Raw genomic sequence first — 15,965 nt, 5'->3', positions numbered from 1 at the left:
ATATATCCTTATGTACATGTTCCTTATCCCCTTACACTGTGTATAAGACAGTAGTTTAGGAATTGTTAGTTAGATTACTTGTTGGTTATTACTGCATTGTCGGAACTAGAAGCACAAGCATTTCGCTACACTCGCATTAACATCTGCTAACCATGTGTATGTGACAAATAAGATTTCATTTGATTTGATCACTCTCCACCACATGGCCTCAAACTGCACCATTTTGTGTATAACCTTCTGAATGAATGATTATATTGAAGATAGAAGCAACCTCTTAATGAGTTCTGAGTGCCGATCAGTTACCCAACAAAATAATACCAATTTATTTGTTTACATTGAGTATAAAATATGTCAGGGATCAACACATTGAGTATAGAATATGTCAGGGATAAACACATTGAGTATAGAATATGTCAGGGATAAACACATTGTGAGTATAGAATATGTCAGGGATAAACACATTGAGTATAGAATATGTCAGGGATAAACACATTGAGTATAGAATATGTCAGGGATAAACACATTGAGTATATAATATGTCAGGGATCAACACATTGAGTATAGAATATGTCAGGGATAAACACATTGAGTATAGAATATGTCAGGGATCAACACATTGAGTATAGAATATGTCAGGGATCAACACATTGAGTATAGAATATGTCAGGGATCAACACATTGAGTATAGAATATGTCAGGGATCAACACATTGAGTATAGAATATGTCAGGGATCAACACATTGAGTATAGAATATGTAAGGGATAAACACATTGAGTATAGAATATGTCAGGGATCAACACATTGAGTATAGAATATGTAAAGGATAAACACATTGAGTATAGAATATGTAAGGGATCAACACATTGAGTATAGAATATGTCAGGGATCAACACATTGAGTATAGAATATGTCAGGGATCAACACATTGAGTATAGAATATGTAAAGGATAAACACATTGAGTATAGAATATGTCAGGGATAAACACATTGAGTATAGAATATGTCAGGGATCAACACATTGAGTATAGAATATGTAAACACATTGAGTATAGAATATGTCAGGGATCAACACATTGAGTATAGAATATGTAAGGGATAAACACATTGAGTATAGAATATGTAAAGGATAAACACATTGAGTATAGAATATGTAAAGGATAAACACATTGAGTATAGAATATGTAAAGGATCAACACATTGAGTATAGAATATGTAAAGGATAAACACATTGAGTATAGAATATGTAAAGGATCAACACATTGAGTATAGAATATGTAAAGGATCAACACATTGAGTATAGAATATGTAAAGGATCAACACATTGAGTATAGAATATGTAAAGGATAAACACATTGAGTATAGAATATGTAAAGGATCAACACATTGAGTATAGAATATGTAAAGGATCAACACATTGAGTATAGAATATGTAAAGGATAAACACATTGAGTATAGAATATGTAAAGGATCAACACATTGAGTATAGAATATGTAAAGGATAAACACATTGAGTATAGAATATGTAAAGGATAAACACATTGAGTATAGAATATGTAAAGGATCAACACATTGAGTATAGAATATGTAAAGGATCAACACATTGAGTATAGAATATGTAAAGGATCAACACATTGAGTATATATATTTTTATAGCCAAGGGTTTTGAATGGTTTACCATCATGTCACTACTTCTGCTTTATGACTCTTCTCAACAGTCAGATTTGGCTTGTGCGATCTCTTAGAGCCAACATCTTGTAGGTCTCCATGTTTTTCAACTGCTCACTGACATCTGAAGTAAATCACAAGCATAACCTTCAGTCAGAAGTCAGGTAGGAGATATAGAACATAACAGGGCTAAGTTAAGAATAGAGCAACTTGTCATTTACCTGGGAGAGATAAACTGTTAGGGGTCTTCAGGGACCGCTTCAATGACTCCAGTAGTTCGGTTCTCAGCATCTGCTCTATGTATTCCTATAACACATCAAATGTAGTCTGATCACTATTTCATGTCTTTTTGCTATTGATTTATAATTGTTTATTTATAATTTTAATGGTGAAATAAAAGCAACAAACCATTAGGTTCTCAAAACCTTCCAACATCTTTTTCTGAGCATTGGCAAACATGTTTTTCGATGAGTCGATGTGCTGGACCAGCAGTTCCTGAGTCTTCGTCAAGGTTCCCTTTCCAGATATGTTTGAAGCCTCTTAAAACACACAATAATTGTTGTTTGTGAACATGAGATAATCTATTATACATGGTACATACACTGAGTGTACAAAACATTAGGAACAAGAGCCTCAATTAATCAGGACATGGACACTACAAGGTGTTGAAAAAGTTCCACAGGGATTCTGGACAAAGGTTGACTCCAATGTTTCCTACAGTTGTGTCAAGTTGGCTGGATGTCCTTTGAGTGGTGGACCATTCTTAATACACACTCAAACCGGTGTGCCTTGCACCTACTACCATACCCTGTTCAAAGGCACTTAAATATTTTGTCTTGCCCATTCACCCTGAATGGAACAATCATGACTCAATTTTCTCAAGCCTTAAAAGTCCTTCTTTAACCTGTCTCCTCCCCTTCATCTACACTGATTGAAGTGGATTTAACAAGTGACACCAATAAAGGATCATAGCATTCACCTGGTCAGTCTATGTCATGGAAAGAGCATGGATCTGTTTTCTACACTCAGTGCATGTATTATCCTCTTCAATACAATAGTCATAATGACATCTAAAATAAAAAACATAGATTGAAATGAAGTAATCACAGCTAGGTTTAAATAATCAAATACGTAATTAGAAGGTTCGTTATTAACTTTATTAAAATCTTGCTGTCTAAAGATTCTTAGTTCATCATAATCAAACTGGTGACTCACCCTCATAACATGGGCACATTATGGTCTTGACTTCGTCAGTCAGAGATTCATAAATCACTTTCTTCCTCAGGACGACATCTCGTTTTAGTTTATCCTTCAAAACATTTTCCTTTGGGATGGAGAAGATATTTTATTCAGGCGCATTTTTCTCTTATAATTTATGTGCCTTGCTTTAGCAAGACCACTCTAGAAGTTTCCACATTTCTGACTTTGGCCCACTACTGCTCAACTGTTTAAAGTAAGCTCGGCAAAACCCCACCTCAAATTTCAATCTAAAACAGACTGTTTTTTTTAAATGCTTGCAATTTCGTCATGAGTTGACACTTAACAGCAAAATGTTGTTACTAATAGCATTCTCACTGAACATTAAACTATTATTGTTCCTGTGTAATAAAACAAATTACTTTTGGACAAACATGCTGTACTATGCTGTTACATAGTACTGTGGTAATTTCATTTTAATTGCATAGTAATGAGCTAAACGTTTTTGTTACTACTGTACATACACATGTCACAAGTCCTATGTAACAACAATGTCGCTATACTTATAATCACAAAAATATTACATGTTTAAGAACTTGATGTAAAATGTTACTGTATTACCTTATGTCTCACTCATTGTGAAAATATATTTGTTAGTAATTTTTACTTTTAATTGAAATTCTATCAACTATACTGAATGATAACAAACCCAACATGCAACAATTTCAGAGATTTTACTGAGTTACAGTTCATATAAGGAAATGTGTCAATTGAAATCCTAATCTATAGATTTCACACATGACAGGGAATACAGATATGTATCGGTTGGTCACAGTATTTGGTGTGATGTCCATTTGCGTCATGCAACGCGACACATCTCCTTCGCATTGTGTTGATCAGGCTGTTGATTGTGACCTGTGGAATGTTGTCCCACTCCTCTTCAATGGCTGTGCGAAGTTGCTGGATATTGGCAGGAACTGGAACATGCTGTTGTACACTTTGATTCAGCTCATCCCAGACATGCTCAATGGGTGACATGTCTGGTGAAGAAATAGGACATTTTTAGCTTCCAGGAATTGTGTAGAGATCCTTGCGACATGGGGCCGTGCATCACCATGCTGAAACATGAGGTGATGGTAGCGGATGAATGGCACGACATTGGGCCTCAGAATCTCGTCACGGTATCTCGTCACGGTATCTCGGCGCATTCAAATTGCAATTGATAAAATGCAATTGTATTTGTTGTCCGTAGCTTATATCTGCCCAAACCATAACCCCACCGCCACCATGGGGCACTCTGTTCACAACGTTGACATCAGGAAATTGCTCTGCCAAACAACGCCATACATGTGGTCTGCAGTTGTGAGAATGGTTGGACGTACTGCCAAATTCTCAAAAACAACGTTGGCTTAAGGTAGAGAAATGAACATCAAATTCTCTGGCGACAGTTGTGGTGGACATTTCTGCAGTCAGCATGCCAATTCTACGCTCCCTCAAAACTTGACATATCTGTGGCATTGTGTTATGTGACAAAACTGCACATTTTAAAGTGGCCTTTTATTGTCCCCAGCAAAATCCACACCTGTGTAAGTATCATGCTGTTTAATCAGCTTCTTGATATTCCACACCTGTCAAGTGGATGGATTATCTTGCCAAAGGAGAAATGCTCATTAAACAAATGTATGCACAACATTTTGGGCAAGTAAGCATTTTGGCATATGGAACATTTCTGTTATCTTTTATTTCAGCTCATGAAACATGGGACCAACACTCCAGATTTTGCATTCAACATTTTGTTCAGTATTTTTGATGTGGCTCTGCCGTCGTTGCAAATAAGAATTTCTTCTCAACTAACTTGTCTAGTTAAAGAAAGGTTAATGTCATGAATCCCCCGGTACTGCTGCTCATTCTGTCCACCAGTTCCGGAGGTCGATGTCACCGGCCTTCTAGGCTGCACTGAACTGTGTCATTATGCACATCTGGTTACAATTCCTCACTGATTGTATTTGTATTAATGTGCCCTTTGTTTCCCCATTGGGCTGTCGATTATTGTTCCCATGTCCGTTGGTCGTGTGAGTACCTATGCGTTGTCTTGGCTTCTGTGCTGCGTGTTTTGTGCAGTGTGTATTACGGGTCTCGTCCCATGTCGTTCTAAGAGGTTTACCCTTGCTCTTTTGTTTGGGTACATCCCAGTGTTTTCTATACGTGTTTGTTTTGGGTGTATTAAAAACTCAGATTATGTATTCCTGCGCCTGTCTCCAAATCCTTTATACCAGCATGACAGTTAAATAAATAAAAATAAGTACTACTACTACTTCTACTACTGCTACTACTACTACTACTACGCTACAATCACTAGGCTATTTCAACTACCACTGAATTTACGAAAGTGAGTTTGCTAGTGGGCAGCTGGGCCATGGCATATTCCCAAAATTCCCCGCACACTGGATAGGGTAATCAATTAACTAGGTGCAGCTAATTTCTCTTACTCGCTGTAGCATCTTGGTAAAAAAGTCACACCCACAACACATGCTGATTCAATGGACTGGATAATGCCTGACATTATGATAGTAGCTAAACTTTTCACTGTGAGAGCACCATTGTCAGGACTTCCGCCGAAGTCAGTCCCTCTCCTTGTTTGGGCGGCGTTCAGCGTCACCGGCCTTCTAGCCACCACTTTTCATTTTCCATTTGTTTTGTCTTTGTTTTACACACCTGATTTCAATCCCACAATTACTGGTTCATTATTTAACCCTATGTTCCCCCATGTTTTTTTGTGAGTGATTGTTTGTTGTATTTTCAGTATGTGATGGTGTGCGTGTATTTGTTACTTTGTTTATTTGACAGTTTGAGTAAAAGTATGTTGATTACTCATATCTGCAGTCCTGCGCCTGATTCTCTACACCAGCTACACCTAGGACCCATTACAACCATTGTAGTTACAGTAAGAAGCTTACAAAGCCATAAACACGCTCCAAGCAACAAAGGTTGGCAACCTCTGTTGCATTCCACTAAAAGCTACCCGACTACTACAAATACAGTCACTACTTCTACTAAAACACATTTGCTTTTCTACTACCATAAAAATACTTTTGGAAAGCTAAAGCAAGCACAACATTTCCTTCAGGAAAATGACACTATCTAGTCAAATATATCATGCTTGCAGTGTGCCAAGGACAAATCACCCCACTATACCTCGGTGGTGAGAAACATCAGATACAGAGACATGGGGCTGTTCTCCCACTCCTTGGCCATGTTGTCTGAGATGATGCTGAAGTTGCAGATCTTCTCATAGATTGATTCTCCTGTTGTTCCAGCATTTCTTTGAAACAATAAATTATAACCACACCATTAGTTGTCCTTTATTCAAATAGGGATAATGAATTGACTAATGTGAAAGAATAATTGGCTCTGTGAGAATAGTACTTACGGGAAAATTACAGCAAATTTCTCATTTATGGCAGTGTACATAGATTCAGCCAACGTTTTGTTGAGGTCTGTGATGTCTCCATTTGTTGACCTACAGAACCCCTTATTCCTACATAAAGATGACAATGTACGATGGTATCCTCTGCCATCCTTTTTCTAAAAAGAATTTGACAATGGAAAAATATTAGCATATTCTATCAAAAACAAGAAGGACGAATGCACTCTTCTTGCAATTAAAATATGAATTATTGAATTGTTCAATGGAACAACATGCATAAAACTCTGATGCTTTCAGCATGTCTAGCCTTCTGCCGGGACTCTGACAAAGTGTAGACATGCCGAATTGCTTTGATAGGTATCACAAGAGATAAGATAACTAGCTACTGTACATAGAGTATATAAACATGATTTTCAGTTAGCTTAAACTCACTGCCTCTGGTGTGATTACTTTCTCCTTGGCAATCTGCAAGCATGATTTTTTTGACTTGGCAACTCCCTCTGACAGGAGTTTTTTAAGGTCGTTGTAATGTTTTGTCAAGAGGGATGTGATGGTAGAAAGCTGCTCCTCCAGTGAATCCTTTAGCAGTTGGTACATGTTTGATTTCATCTCAACCTAAGACACAAAATCAAAGAAGGACAATTCATTCACGACTTACTTTCACTAGATAGATTTTTGCATGTCATACCATCGTCGAGTCGTTGGAGTTGGCCGCTTTGATCAAGGAGAGGATCCCATAGACTCCAGATATATAGTCTTTAACTGCAGTCTTTGAGTGTCTCTCATTCATATCCTCCAGAACTTGTTTGAGTTGTGGTATCTCTGCAACATTAGTGAAAAAAGTTGTTATACAATAAGATATTCAAGATCTGTTTGTCCGTCTCTGAAACCCTAGCCTCAGGTAAAAAGTTGTTGGTAGAGTACATACTGTTACTTTCTGGGTACATCCTACAGGCTCATTTTTATTTGCAGAGCATCATGTGAAATTTCGAATCAACATGTGAAAGTTTATGTGATCACGTGAAAATCCCCATATCCACATGTGAAAGATTGTCACAGATCCCCCCCGGAACTGTGTCATTACACACACCTGGTCCCCATTCCCACTTTTGGTATTTGTATAAATGTGCCCTTTGTTTCACCATTGGGATGTCGATTATTGTTCCAATGTCCGTTGGTGCATGTGAGTACCTGTGCTGTGTTATGGCTTTCGTGTCACATGTATTGCTCAGATGATTATGGATCTCGTCCCGTGTGGTATCATTGTGCGCTTGTGTATATATTCAAGGTACTGCTCGCTCTTTTGTTTGGGTTTCAAACCCTGTATTTTCTACACGTGTTTGTTTGGTCTTCGTCCCCGTGCCTTTACATGGCACGCTGTAATTTGGGTGAAATAAAACCCTATTACGCATTCCTGCGCCTGTCTCCCGATCCATCATACCAACGTGACAAATATCATCACATGTGAAGTGTTCCAAAACTATATGGTTTCATATGATTTCACATGTGAAATACCATTTTCATGGGATTTTCCACATATGAAATCATGTGTTTTTTCTGTAAGGGTATACTATGAAGACTAGTGATGTGTCAACCCCCCTAAATGGAAACTATCCACCATTTCCAGGCAAGTTTAAAATTCAGAAGATGAGAGCTCCTGTGAAATTGTGATTTGTACATATGATCAGTGATGAAAAGTCTGCATACTGGAACAAAGTTCCTTGTTAGTCATCACATCCCACAGTCGTTCAACAAGTGCTAGTACTATTTATGTTACTTGTCCAAGAGAGATTCATCACAGCTCAAAACACAGTATTGTTGTCAATTTGAAAAGGCTCAATAGTTCAACAATTTCAGTTGAATGGGTTGAATGAACATGCAAAAATATTACTGTGAAGTCGCAAATAGCTCATTTTTGTAGGGGTTACTGTGGCATTTTAGCGACAATGTTCAACTTGAAAATGATTTTGCTGTTCTTACTACATGTATTAAGAGATTCAATCATCACATTGTTATTTGTAGTGGCAGTTTAGACCCAAAACAGTTACTTTCGTTGTTACTCACATCCTTCTCAGACTGTTAGCTACTGTTAGCCAATGTTCATGGTTACAGAAAATAAATTGAATTTCTTAGCTTTTTTTTAGATAACAATGGTGTTTGTCTTGCTGAACGCCTTTCATGTCAACACTTATCTTACCTGTCTGTTCTTGTTCCAGAATGGGATTCTCATCATTCTGAAATTCCTCAGCACTCACTGTAAACACTTGGAAGATGTTTTCCATTTGAATGAAAGGTTTCTGGAGGAGTTGTATGAGAAAAATCAATAAATTATCAATTATATTTTCCATATTAGGCTTTGAAATACAGTAGCTCGGATTCGCCTCGTACCCATGTCTACCCAAGGCATTTGATAGAATGGAGTAGATGTTCTTATTTAAAACATTAGAAATATCTGACTTGAGGTTTATTTATTAGATGGGTAAGAACAATTTACACATTACACTAATGCAGTAAGAGATGGGCTATATTTCTGTTACATGCCGTTGAAAAACAGTTTTTCAATGACTTTTGAGTATTTTGTCATTTCTATTTGAAAGACCTTTAAAATTCAATAATTATCTTAAACATTTTTTTTATAGTGGTCCACAAATCCTATCACACCAAATGTGCTGTATGAGTATCAGAAGGGTTTATGATCCTGAGGACTTGAGGTGTTGGTGAATGAGTGGAAGAGCAAGGATTGGTGTTCCGTCAATGGAGCAGTTGTAAATCATGCAGTGCGTTATGTCAAGATCGCAGATTTTAAAGAAACAACAAATATCTGCTGAAAACATAAATTATTGTTAATATAACTGCACTGTCCAATTTACAGTAGCTATTACTGCGAAAAAAATGCCATGCTATTGTTTGAGGAGAGCTCCTAACAACAAAACACTTTTTCACCATGATAGGTTCGATAAATTCACCTCTGAAGGTGAAATGTGTACTTACATGCTGAAATCTTGCTCTGATTTATAATCCAAAGGGTCCCAGAGATAACATGAAGTGTTGTTTTGTTAGATAAAATATTTTTTCATATCCTTAGCCTTTTGTGACTAGGGGGCAGTATTTTCATTTTTGGAAAAATAACGTTCCCGTAGTAAACGGGATATTTTGTCAGGACAAGATGCTAGAATATGCATATAATTGACGGCTTAGGGTGGAAAACACCCTAAAGTTTCCAAAACTGTAAAAATATTGTCTGTGAGTATTAACAGAACTGATATTGCAGGCGAAAGCCTGAGAAAAATCCAATCCGGAAGTGACTCATCTTTTGAAAGCTCTGCGTTCCAATGCGTCCCTATTGAGCAGTGAATGGGCTATCAACCAGATTACTTTTTCTCCGTATTCCCCAAGGTGTCTACAGCATTGTGACGTAGTTTTACGCATTTATGTTGAAGAATACCCGTAAGTGTCATGCAGGTGAAAGAGGACCCAAAAGCGACTTAACAGAAACAGAGTTTATTTAAGTCCAAACAGGGAATAACAGAAATCCTCTAGTCTGTAGAGGGGAATAACTGGAGAAGCGGCCACAGACTGCAGGTCGCTTCGGGTAGGCGCAGGCCGTAGTAGACAGAGACACCTGCTCACACGCAGCATCTGATGAAGGCAAAAAACACGACAGGACAGGGCGATACACAATCACAGCAAAAACACGACAGGACAGGGCGAAACGCAATCACAGCATGGTGAATACTAAACAAGGAACCGACGGGACAGGAACGGAACACAAAGGAATAAATAGGGACTCTAATCAGGGGAAAGGATCGGGAACAGGTGTGGGAAGACTAAATGATGATTAGGGGAATAGGAACAGCTGGGAGCAGGAACGGAACGATAGAGAGAAGAGAGAGCGAGAGAGTGAGAGGGGAGGGGGAGAGAGAGGGATAGAAAGAGGGAAAGAACCCAATAAGACCAGCAGAGGGAAACGAACAGAATGGGGAGCACAGGGACAAGACATGATAATAAATGACAAACATGACAGTACCCCCACTCACCGAGCGCCTCCTGGCGCACTCGAGGAGGAATCCTGGCGGCAACGGAGGAAATCATCGATGAGTGAACGGTCCAGCACGTCCCGAGACGGAACCCAACTCCTCTCCTCAGGACCGTAACCCTCCCAATCCACTAAGTATTGGTGACCCCGTCCCCGAGAACGCATGTCCATGATCTTATGTACCTTGTAAATAGGTGCGCTCTCGACAAGGACGGGAGGGGGAGGGAAGACGAACGGGGTGCGAAGAAAGGGCTTAACACAGGAGACATGGAAGACAGGATGGACGCGACGAAGATGTCGCGGAAGAAGCAGTCGCACAGCGACAGGATTGACGACCTGGGAGACACGGAACGGACCAATGAACCGCGGAGTCAACTTACGAGAAGCTGTCGTAAGAGGAAGGTTGCGAGTGGAAAGCCACACTCTCTGGCCGCAACAATACCTTGGACTCTTAATCCTGCGTTTATTGGCGGCTCTCACCGTCTGTGCCCTGTAACGGCAAAGTGCAGACCTCACCCTCCTCCAGGTGCGCTCACAACGTTGGACAAACGCTTGAGCGGAGGGAACGCTGGACTCGGCAAGCTGGGATGAGAACAGAGGAGGCTGGTAACCCAGACTACTCTGAAACGGAGATAACCCGGTAGCAGACGAAGGAAGCGAATTGTGAGCGTATTCTGCCCAGGGGAGCTGTTCTGCCCAAGACGCAGGGTTTCTGAAAGAAAGGCTGCGTAGTATGCGACCAATCGTCTGATTGGCCCTCTCTGCTTGACCGTTAGACTGGGGATGAAACCCGGAAGAGAGACTGACGGACGCACCAATCAAACGACAGAACTCCCTCCAAAACTGTGACGTGAATTGCGGGCCTCTGTCTGAAACGGCGTCTAACGGGAGGCCATGAATCCATACGTAGAATGTATGCACACATGACTGTAAGTCGCTTTGGATAAAAGCGTCTGCTAAATGGCATATATTATTATTATTATATATTAATTCTGAATACATTCTCAATAATGATTTGTGCCGTCTCCTTAGCGGAAGGAAGTTTAGCGAGGGGAATGAAATGTGCCGCCTTAGAGAACCTATCGACAACCGTCAGAATCACAGTCTTCCCCGCAGACAAAGGCAGACCGGTAATGAAGTCTAAGGCAATGTGAGACCATGGTCGAGAAGGAATGGGGAGCGGTCTGAGACGACCGGCAGGAGGAGAGTTACCCGACTTAGTCTGCGCGCAGTCCGAACAAGCAGCCACGAAACGGCGCGTGTCACGCTCCTGAGTCGGCCACCAAAAGCGCTGGCGAATAGACGCAAGAGTGCCTCGAACACCGGGATGACCAGCTAACTTGGCAGAGTGAGCCCACTGAAGAACAGCCAGACGAGTGGAAACAGGAACGAAAAGGAGGTTACTAGGACAAGCGCGCGGCGACGCAGTGTGCGTGAGTGCTTGCTTAACCTGTCTTTCAATTCCCCAGACTGTTAACCCGACAACACGCCCATAAGGAAGAATCCCTCGGGATCAGTAGAAGCCACAGAAGAACTAAACAGACGGGATAAGGCATCAGGCTTGGTGTTCTTGCTACCCGGACGGTAAGAAATCACAAACTCGAAACGAGCGAAAAACAACGCCCAACGAGCTTGACGGGCATTAAGTCGTTTGGCAGAACGGATGTACTCAAGGTTCTTATGGTCTGTCCAAACGACAAAAGGAACGGTCGCCCCCTCCAACCACTGTCGCCATTCGCCTAGGGCTAAGCGGATGGCGAGCAGTTCACGGTTACCCACATCATAGTTGCGCTCAGATGGCGACAGGCGATGAGAAAATAAGCGCAAGGATGAACCTTATCGTCAGACTGGAAGCGCTGGGATAGAATGGCTCCCACGCCTACCTCTGAAGCGTCAACCTCGACAATGAATTGTCTAGTGACGTCAGGAGTAACGAGGATAGGAGCGGACGTAAAACGTTCTTTTAGAAGATCAAAAGCTCCCTGGGCGGAACCGGACCACTTAAAACACGTCTTGACAGAAGTAAGAGCTGTGAGAGGGGCAGCAACTTGACCGAAATTACGAATGAAACGCCGATAGAAATTAGCGAAACCTAAAAGCGCTGCAACTCGACACGTGACCTTGGAACGGGCCAATCACTGACAGCTTGGACCTTAGCGGAATCCATCTGAATGCCTTCAGCGGAAATAACGGAACCGAGAAAAGTAACGGAGGAGACATGAAAAGAGCACTTCTCAGCCTTTACGTAGAGACAATTCTCTAAAAGGCGCTGTAGAACACGTCGAACGTGCTGAACATGAATCTCGAGTGACGGAGAAAAATCAGGATATCGTCAAGATAGACAAAAACAAAAATGTTCAGCATGTCTCTCAGAACATCATTAACTAATGCCTGAAAAACAGCTGGCGCATTGGCGAGACCGAACGGCAGAACCCGGTACTCAAAATGCCTTAACGGAGTGTTAAACGCCGTTTTCCACTCGTCCCCCTCTCTGATGCGCACGAGATGGTAAGCGTTACGAAGGTCCAACTTAGTAAAGCACCTGGCTCCCTGCAGAATCTCGAAGGCTGATGACATAAGGGGAAGCGGATAACGATTCTTAACCGTTATGTCATTCAGCCCTCGATAATCCACGCAGGGGCGCAGAGTACCGTCCTTCTTCTTAACAAAAAGAACCCCGCCCGGCCGGAGAAGAAGAAGGCACTATGGTACCGGCGTCAAGAGACACAGACAAATAATCCTCGAGAGCCTTACGTTCGGGAGCCGACAGAGAGTATAGTCTACCTCGAGGAGGAGTGGTCCCCGGAAGGAGATCAATACTACAATCATACGACCGGTGAGGAGGAAGGGAGTTGGCTCGGGACCGACTGAAGACCGTGCGCAGATCATGATATTCCTCCGGCACTCCTGTCAAATCGCCAGGTTCCTCCTGAGAAGTAGGGACAGAAGAAACGGGAGGGATGGCAGACATTAAACACTTCACATGACAAGAAACGTTCCAGGATAGGATAGAATTACTAGACCAATTAATAGAAGGATTATGACATACTAGCCAGGGATGACCCAAAACAACAGGTGTAAACGGTGAACGGAAAATCAAAAAAGAAATAGTCTCACTGTGGTTACCAGATACTGTGAGGGTTAAAGGTAGTGTCTCAAATCTGATACTGGGAAGATGACTACCATCTAAGGCGAACATGGGCGTAGGCTTCTCTAACTCTCTGAAAGGAATGTCATGTTTCCGAACCCATGCTTCGTCCATGAAACAACCCTCAGCCCCAGAGTCTATCAAGGCACTACATGTAGCACCCGAACCGGTCCAGCGTAGGTGGACCGACAAAGTAGTACAGGACTTTGATGGAGAGACTTGAGTAGTTGCGCTCACCTGTAGCCCTCCGCTTACAGATGAGCTCTGGCTTTTACTGGACATGAATTAACAAAATGTCCAGCAACTCCGCAATAGAGGCACAGGCGGTTGGTGATCCTCCGTTCCCTCTCCTTATTCGAGATGCGAATCCCTCCCAGCTGCATGGGCTCAGTCTCAAAGCCAGAGGAGGGAGATGGTTGCGATGCGGAGCAGGGAAACACCGTTGATGCGAGCTCTCTTCCACGAGCCCGGTGACGAAGATCTACCCGTCGTTCTATGCGGATGGCGAGAGCAATCAAAGAGTCCACATCTGAAGGAACCTCCCGGGAGAGAATCTCATCCTTAACCACTGCGTGGAGTCCCTCCAGAAAACGAGCGAGCAGCGCCGGCTCGTTCCACTCACTAGAGGCAGCAAGAGTGCGAAACTCAATAGAATAATCCGTTATGGACCGTTCACCTTGGCATAAGGAAGCCAGGGCCCTAGAAGCCTCCCCACCAAAAACTGAACGGTCAAAAACCCGAATCATCTCCTCTTTAAAGTTCTGGAATTTGTTAGAGCAATCAGCCCTTGCCTCCCAGATAGCTGTGCCCCATTCTCGAGCCCGGCCAGTAAGGAGTGAAATGACGTAAGCAACCCGAGCTCTCTCTCTAGAGTATGTGTTGGGTTGGAGAGAGAACACAATCTCACACTGCGTGAGAAAGGAGCGGCACTCAGTGGGCTGCCCGGAGTAGCAAGGTGGGTTATTAACCCTAGGTTCTGGAGGCTCGGCAGGCCAGGAAGTAACAGGTGGCACGAGACGTAGACTCTGGAACTGTCCAGAGAGGTCGGAAACCTGAGCGGCCAGGTTCTCCACGGCATGGCGAGCAGCAGACAATTCCTGCTCGTGTCTGCCGAGCATGGCTCCTTGGATCTCGACGGCAGTGTAACGAGCGTCTGAAGTCGCTGGGTCCATTCCTTGGTCGGTTCCTTCTGTCATGCAGGTGAAAGAGGACCCAAAAGCGACTTAACAGAAACAGAGTTTATTTAAGTCCAAACAGGGAATAACAGAAATCCTCTAGTCTGTAGAGGGGAATAACTGGAGAAGCGGCCACAGACTGCAGGTCGCTTTGGGTAGGCGCAGGCCGTAGTAGACAGAGACACCTGCTCACACGCAGCATCTGATGAAGGCAAAAAACACGACAGGACAGGGCGATACACAATCACAGCAAAAACACGACAGGACAGGGCGAAACGCAATCACAGCATGGTGAATACTAAACAAGGAACCGACGGGACAGGAACGGAACACAAAGGAATAAATAGGGACTCTAATCAGGGGAAAGGATCGGGAACAGGTGTGGGAAGACTAAATGATGATTAGGGGAATAGGAACAGCTGGGAGCAGGAACGGAACGATAGAGAGAAGAGAGAGCGAGAGAGTGAGAGGGGGGAGGGGGAGAGAGAGGGATAGAAAGAGGGAAAGAACCCAATAAGACCAGCAGAGGGAAACGAACAGAATGGGGAGCACAGGGACAAGACATGATAATAAATGACAAACATGACAGTAAGCGGCTACATTGCGCAAGTGGTCACCTGATGGCTCTCAGAGTGATTCTAGCGTAAAATACAGAGGTAGCCATTATTCCAATCGGTCCTACTGAAAAACCAATTGTCCCGGTGGAAATATTATCGAATAGATATTTGAAAAACACCTTGAGGATTGATTATAAACAACGTTTGCCATGTTTCTGTCGATATTATGGAGCTAATTTGGAATATTGTTTGGCGTTTTCGTGACTGCAATTTCCAGGCGATTTCTCAGCCAAACATGAAGAACAAACGGAGCAATTTCACCTACAAAAATAATATTTTTGGAAAAAAGGAACATTGGCTATCTAACTGGGAGTCTCGTGAGTGAAAACATCCGAAGCTCATCAAAGGTAAACTATTTAATTTGATCGCTTTTCTGATTTCTGTGACCAAGTTACCTTCTGCTAGCTGGACAAAATGCTATGCTAGGCTATCGATAAACTTACACAAATGCTTGTCTAGCATAGGCTGTAAAGCATATTTTGAAAATCTGAGATGACAGGGTGATTAACAAAAGGCTAAGCTGTGTCTCAATATATTTCACTTGTGATTTTCATGAATAGGAATATTTTCTAGGAATATTTATGTCCGTTGCGTTATGCTAATTAGTGTCAGTCGATGATTACGCTCCCGGACCCGGGATAGGGAGTTACTAGAGGTTAAAAGGTGTGTATACCATGCACAATCCATTTTGTATTTCCA

At 42.1% G+C, this 15,965-nt stretch overlaps 1 protein-coding gene across 1 annotated transcript; it reads right to left on the bottom strand.

The window, feature by feature from the left end:
* Positions 1–1,151: 1,151 nt before the first annotated feature.
* On the bottom strand, positions 1,152–8,953 carry LOC124028499 (nuclear GTPase SLIP-GC-like). The gene is made up of 9 exons (XM_046340539.1): positions 8,488–8,953; positions 6,979–7,112; positions 6,723–6,905; positions 6,294–6,448; positions 6,059–6,185; positions 2,882–2,990; positions 2,075–2,205; positions 1,888–1,972; positions 1,152–1,790 (listed from the first exon to the last, which is right to left on the bottom strand). Exons 1-9 carry the CDS (start codon positions 8,636–8,638, stop codon positions 1,717–1,719), a joined length of 1,149 nt encoding a protein of 382 aa, XP_046196495.1. The 5' UTR covers positions 8,639–8,953; the 3' UTR covers positions 1,152–1,716.
* Between the last annotated feature and the right edge of the window lie 7,012 nt (positions 8,954–15,965).

Source organism: Oncorhynchus gorbuscha, unplaced genomic scaffold (assembly GCF_021184085.1).
Source record: "Oncorhynchus gorbuscha isolate QuinsamMale2020 ecotype Even-year unplaced genomic scaffold, OgorEven_v1.0 Un_scaffold_4300, whole genome shotgun sequence".
NCBI lineage: Eukaryota > Metazoa > Chordata > Actinopteri > Salmoniformes > Salmonidae > Oncorhynchus > Oncorhynchus gorbuscha.
Note: the sequence above shows the minus strand (reverse complement) of the source record. Positions and strands in the feature narration are given on the sequence as shown.

What these genes read in the sequence shown, in the direction of transcription:
- LOC124028499 (XM_046340539.1), bottom strand. Translation starts at nt 8,638, where the DNA reads ATGGAAAATATAATTGATAATTTATTGATTTTTCTCATACAACTCCTC. An exon ending in AAATTTGCTGTAATTTTCCC is followed by an intron (nt 6,186 to 6,293) that starts GTAAGTACTATT and finishes ATTGTTTCAAAG; the next exon opens with AAATGCTGGAACAACAGGAG. An exon ending in TGATGTTTCTCACCACCGAG is followed by an intron (nt 2,991 to 6,058) that starts GTATAGTGGGGT and finishes TCCATCCCAAAG; the next exon opens with GAAAATGTTTTGAAGGATAA.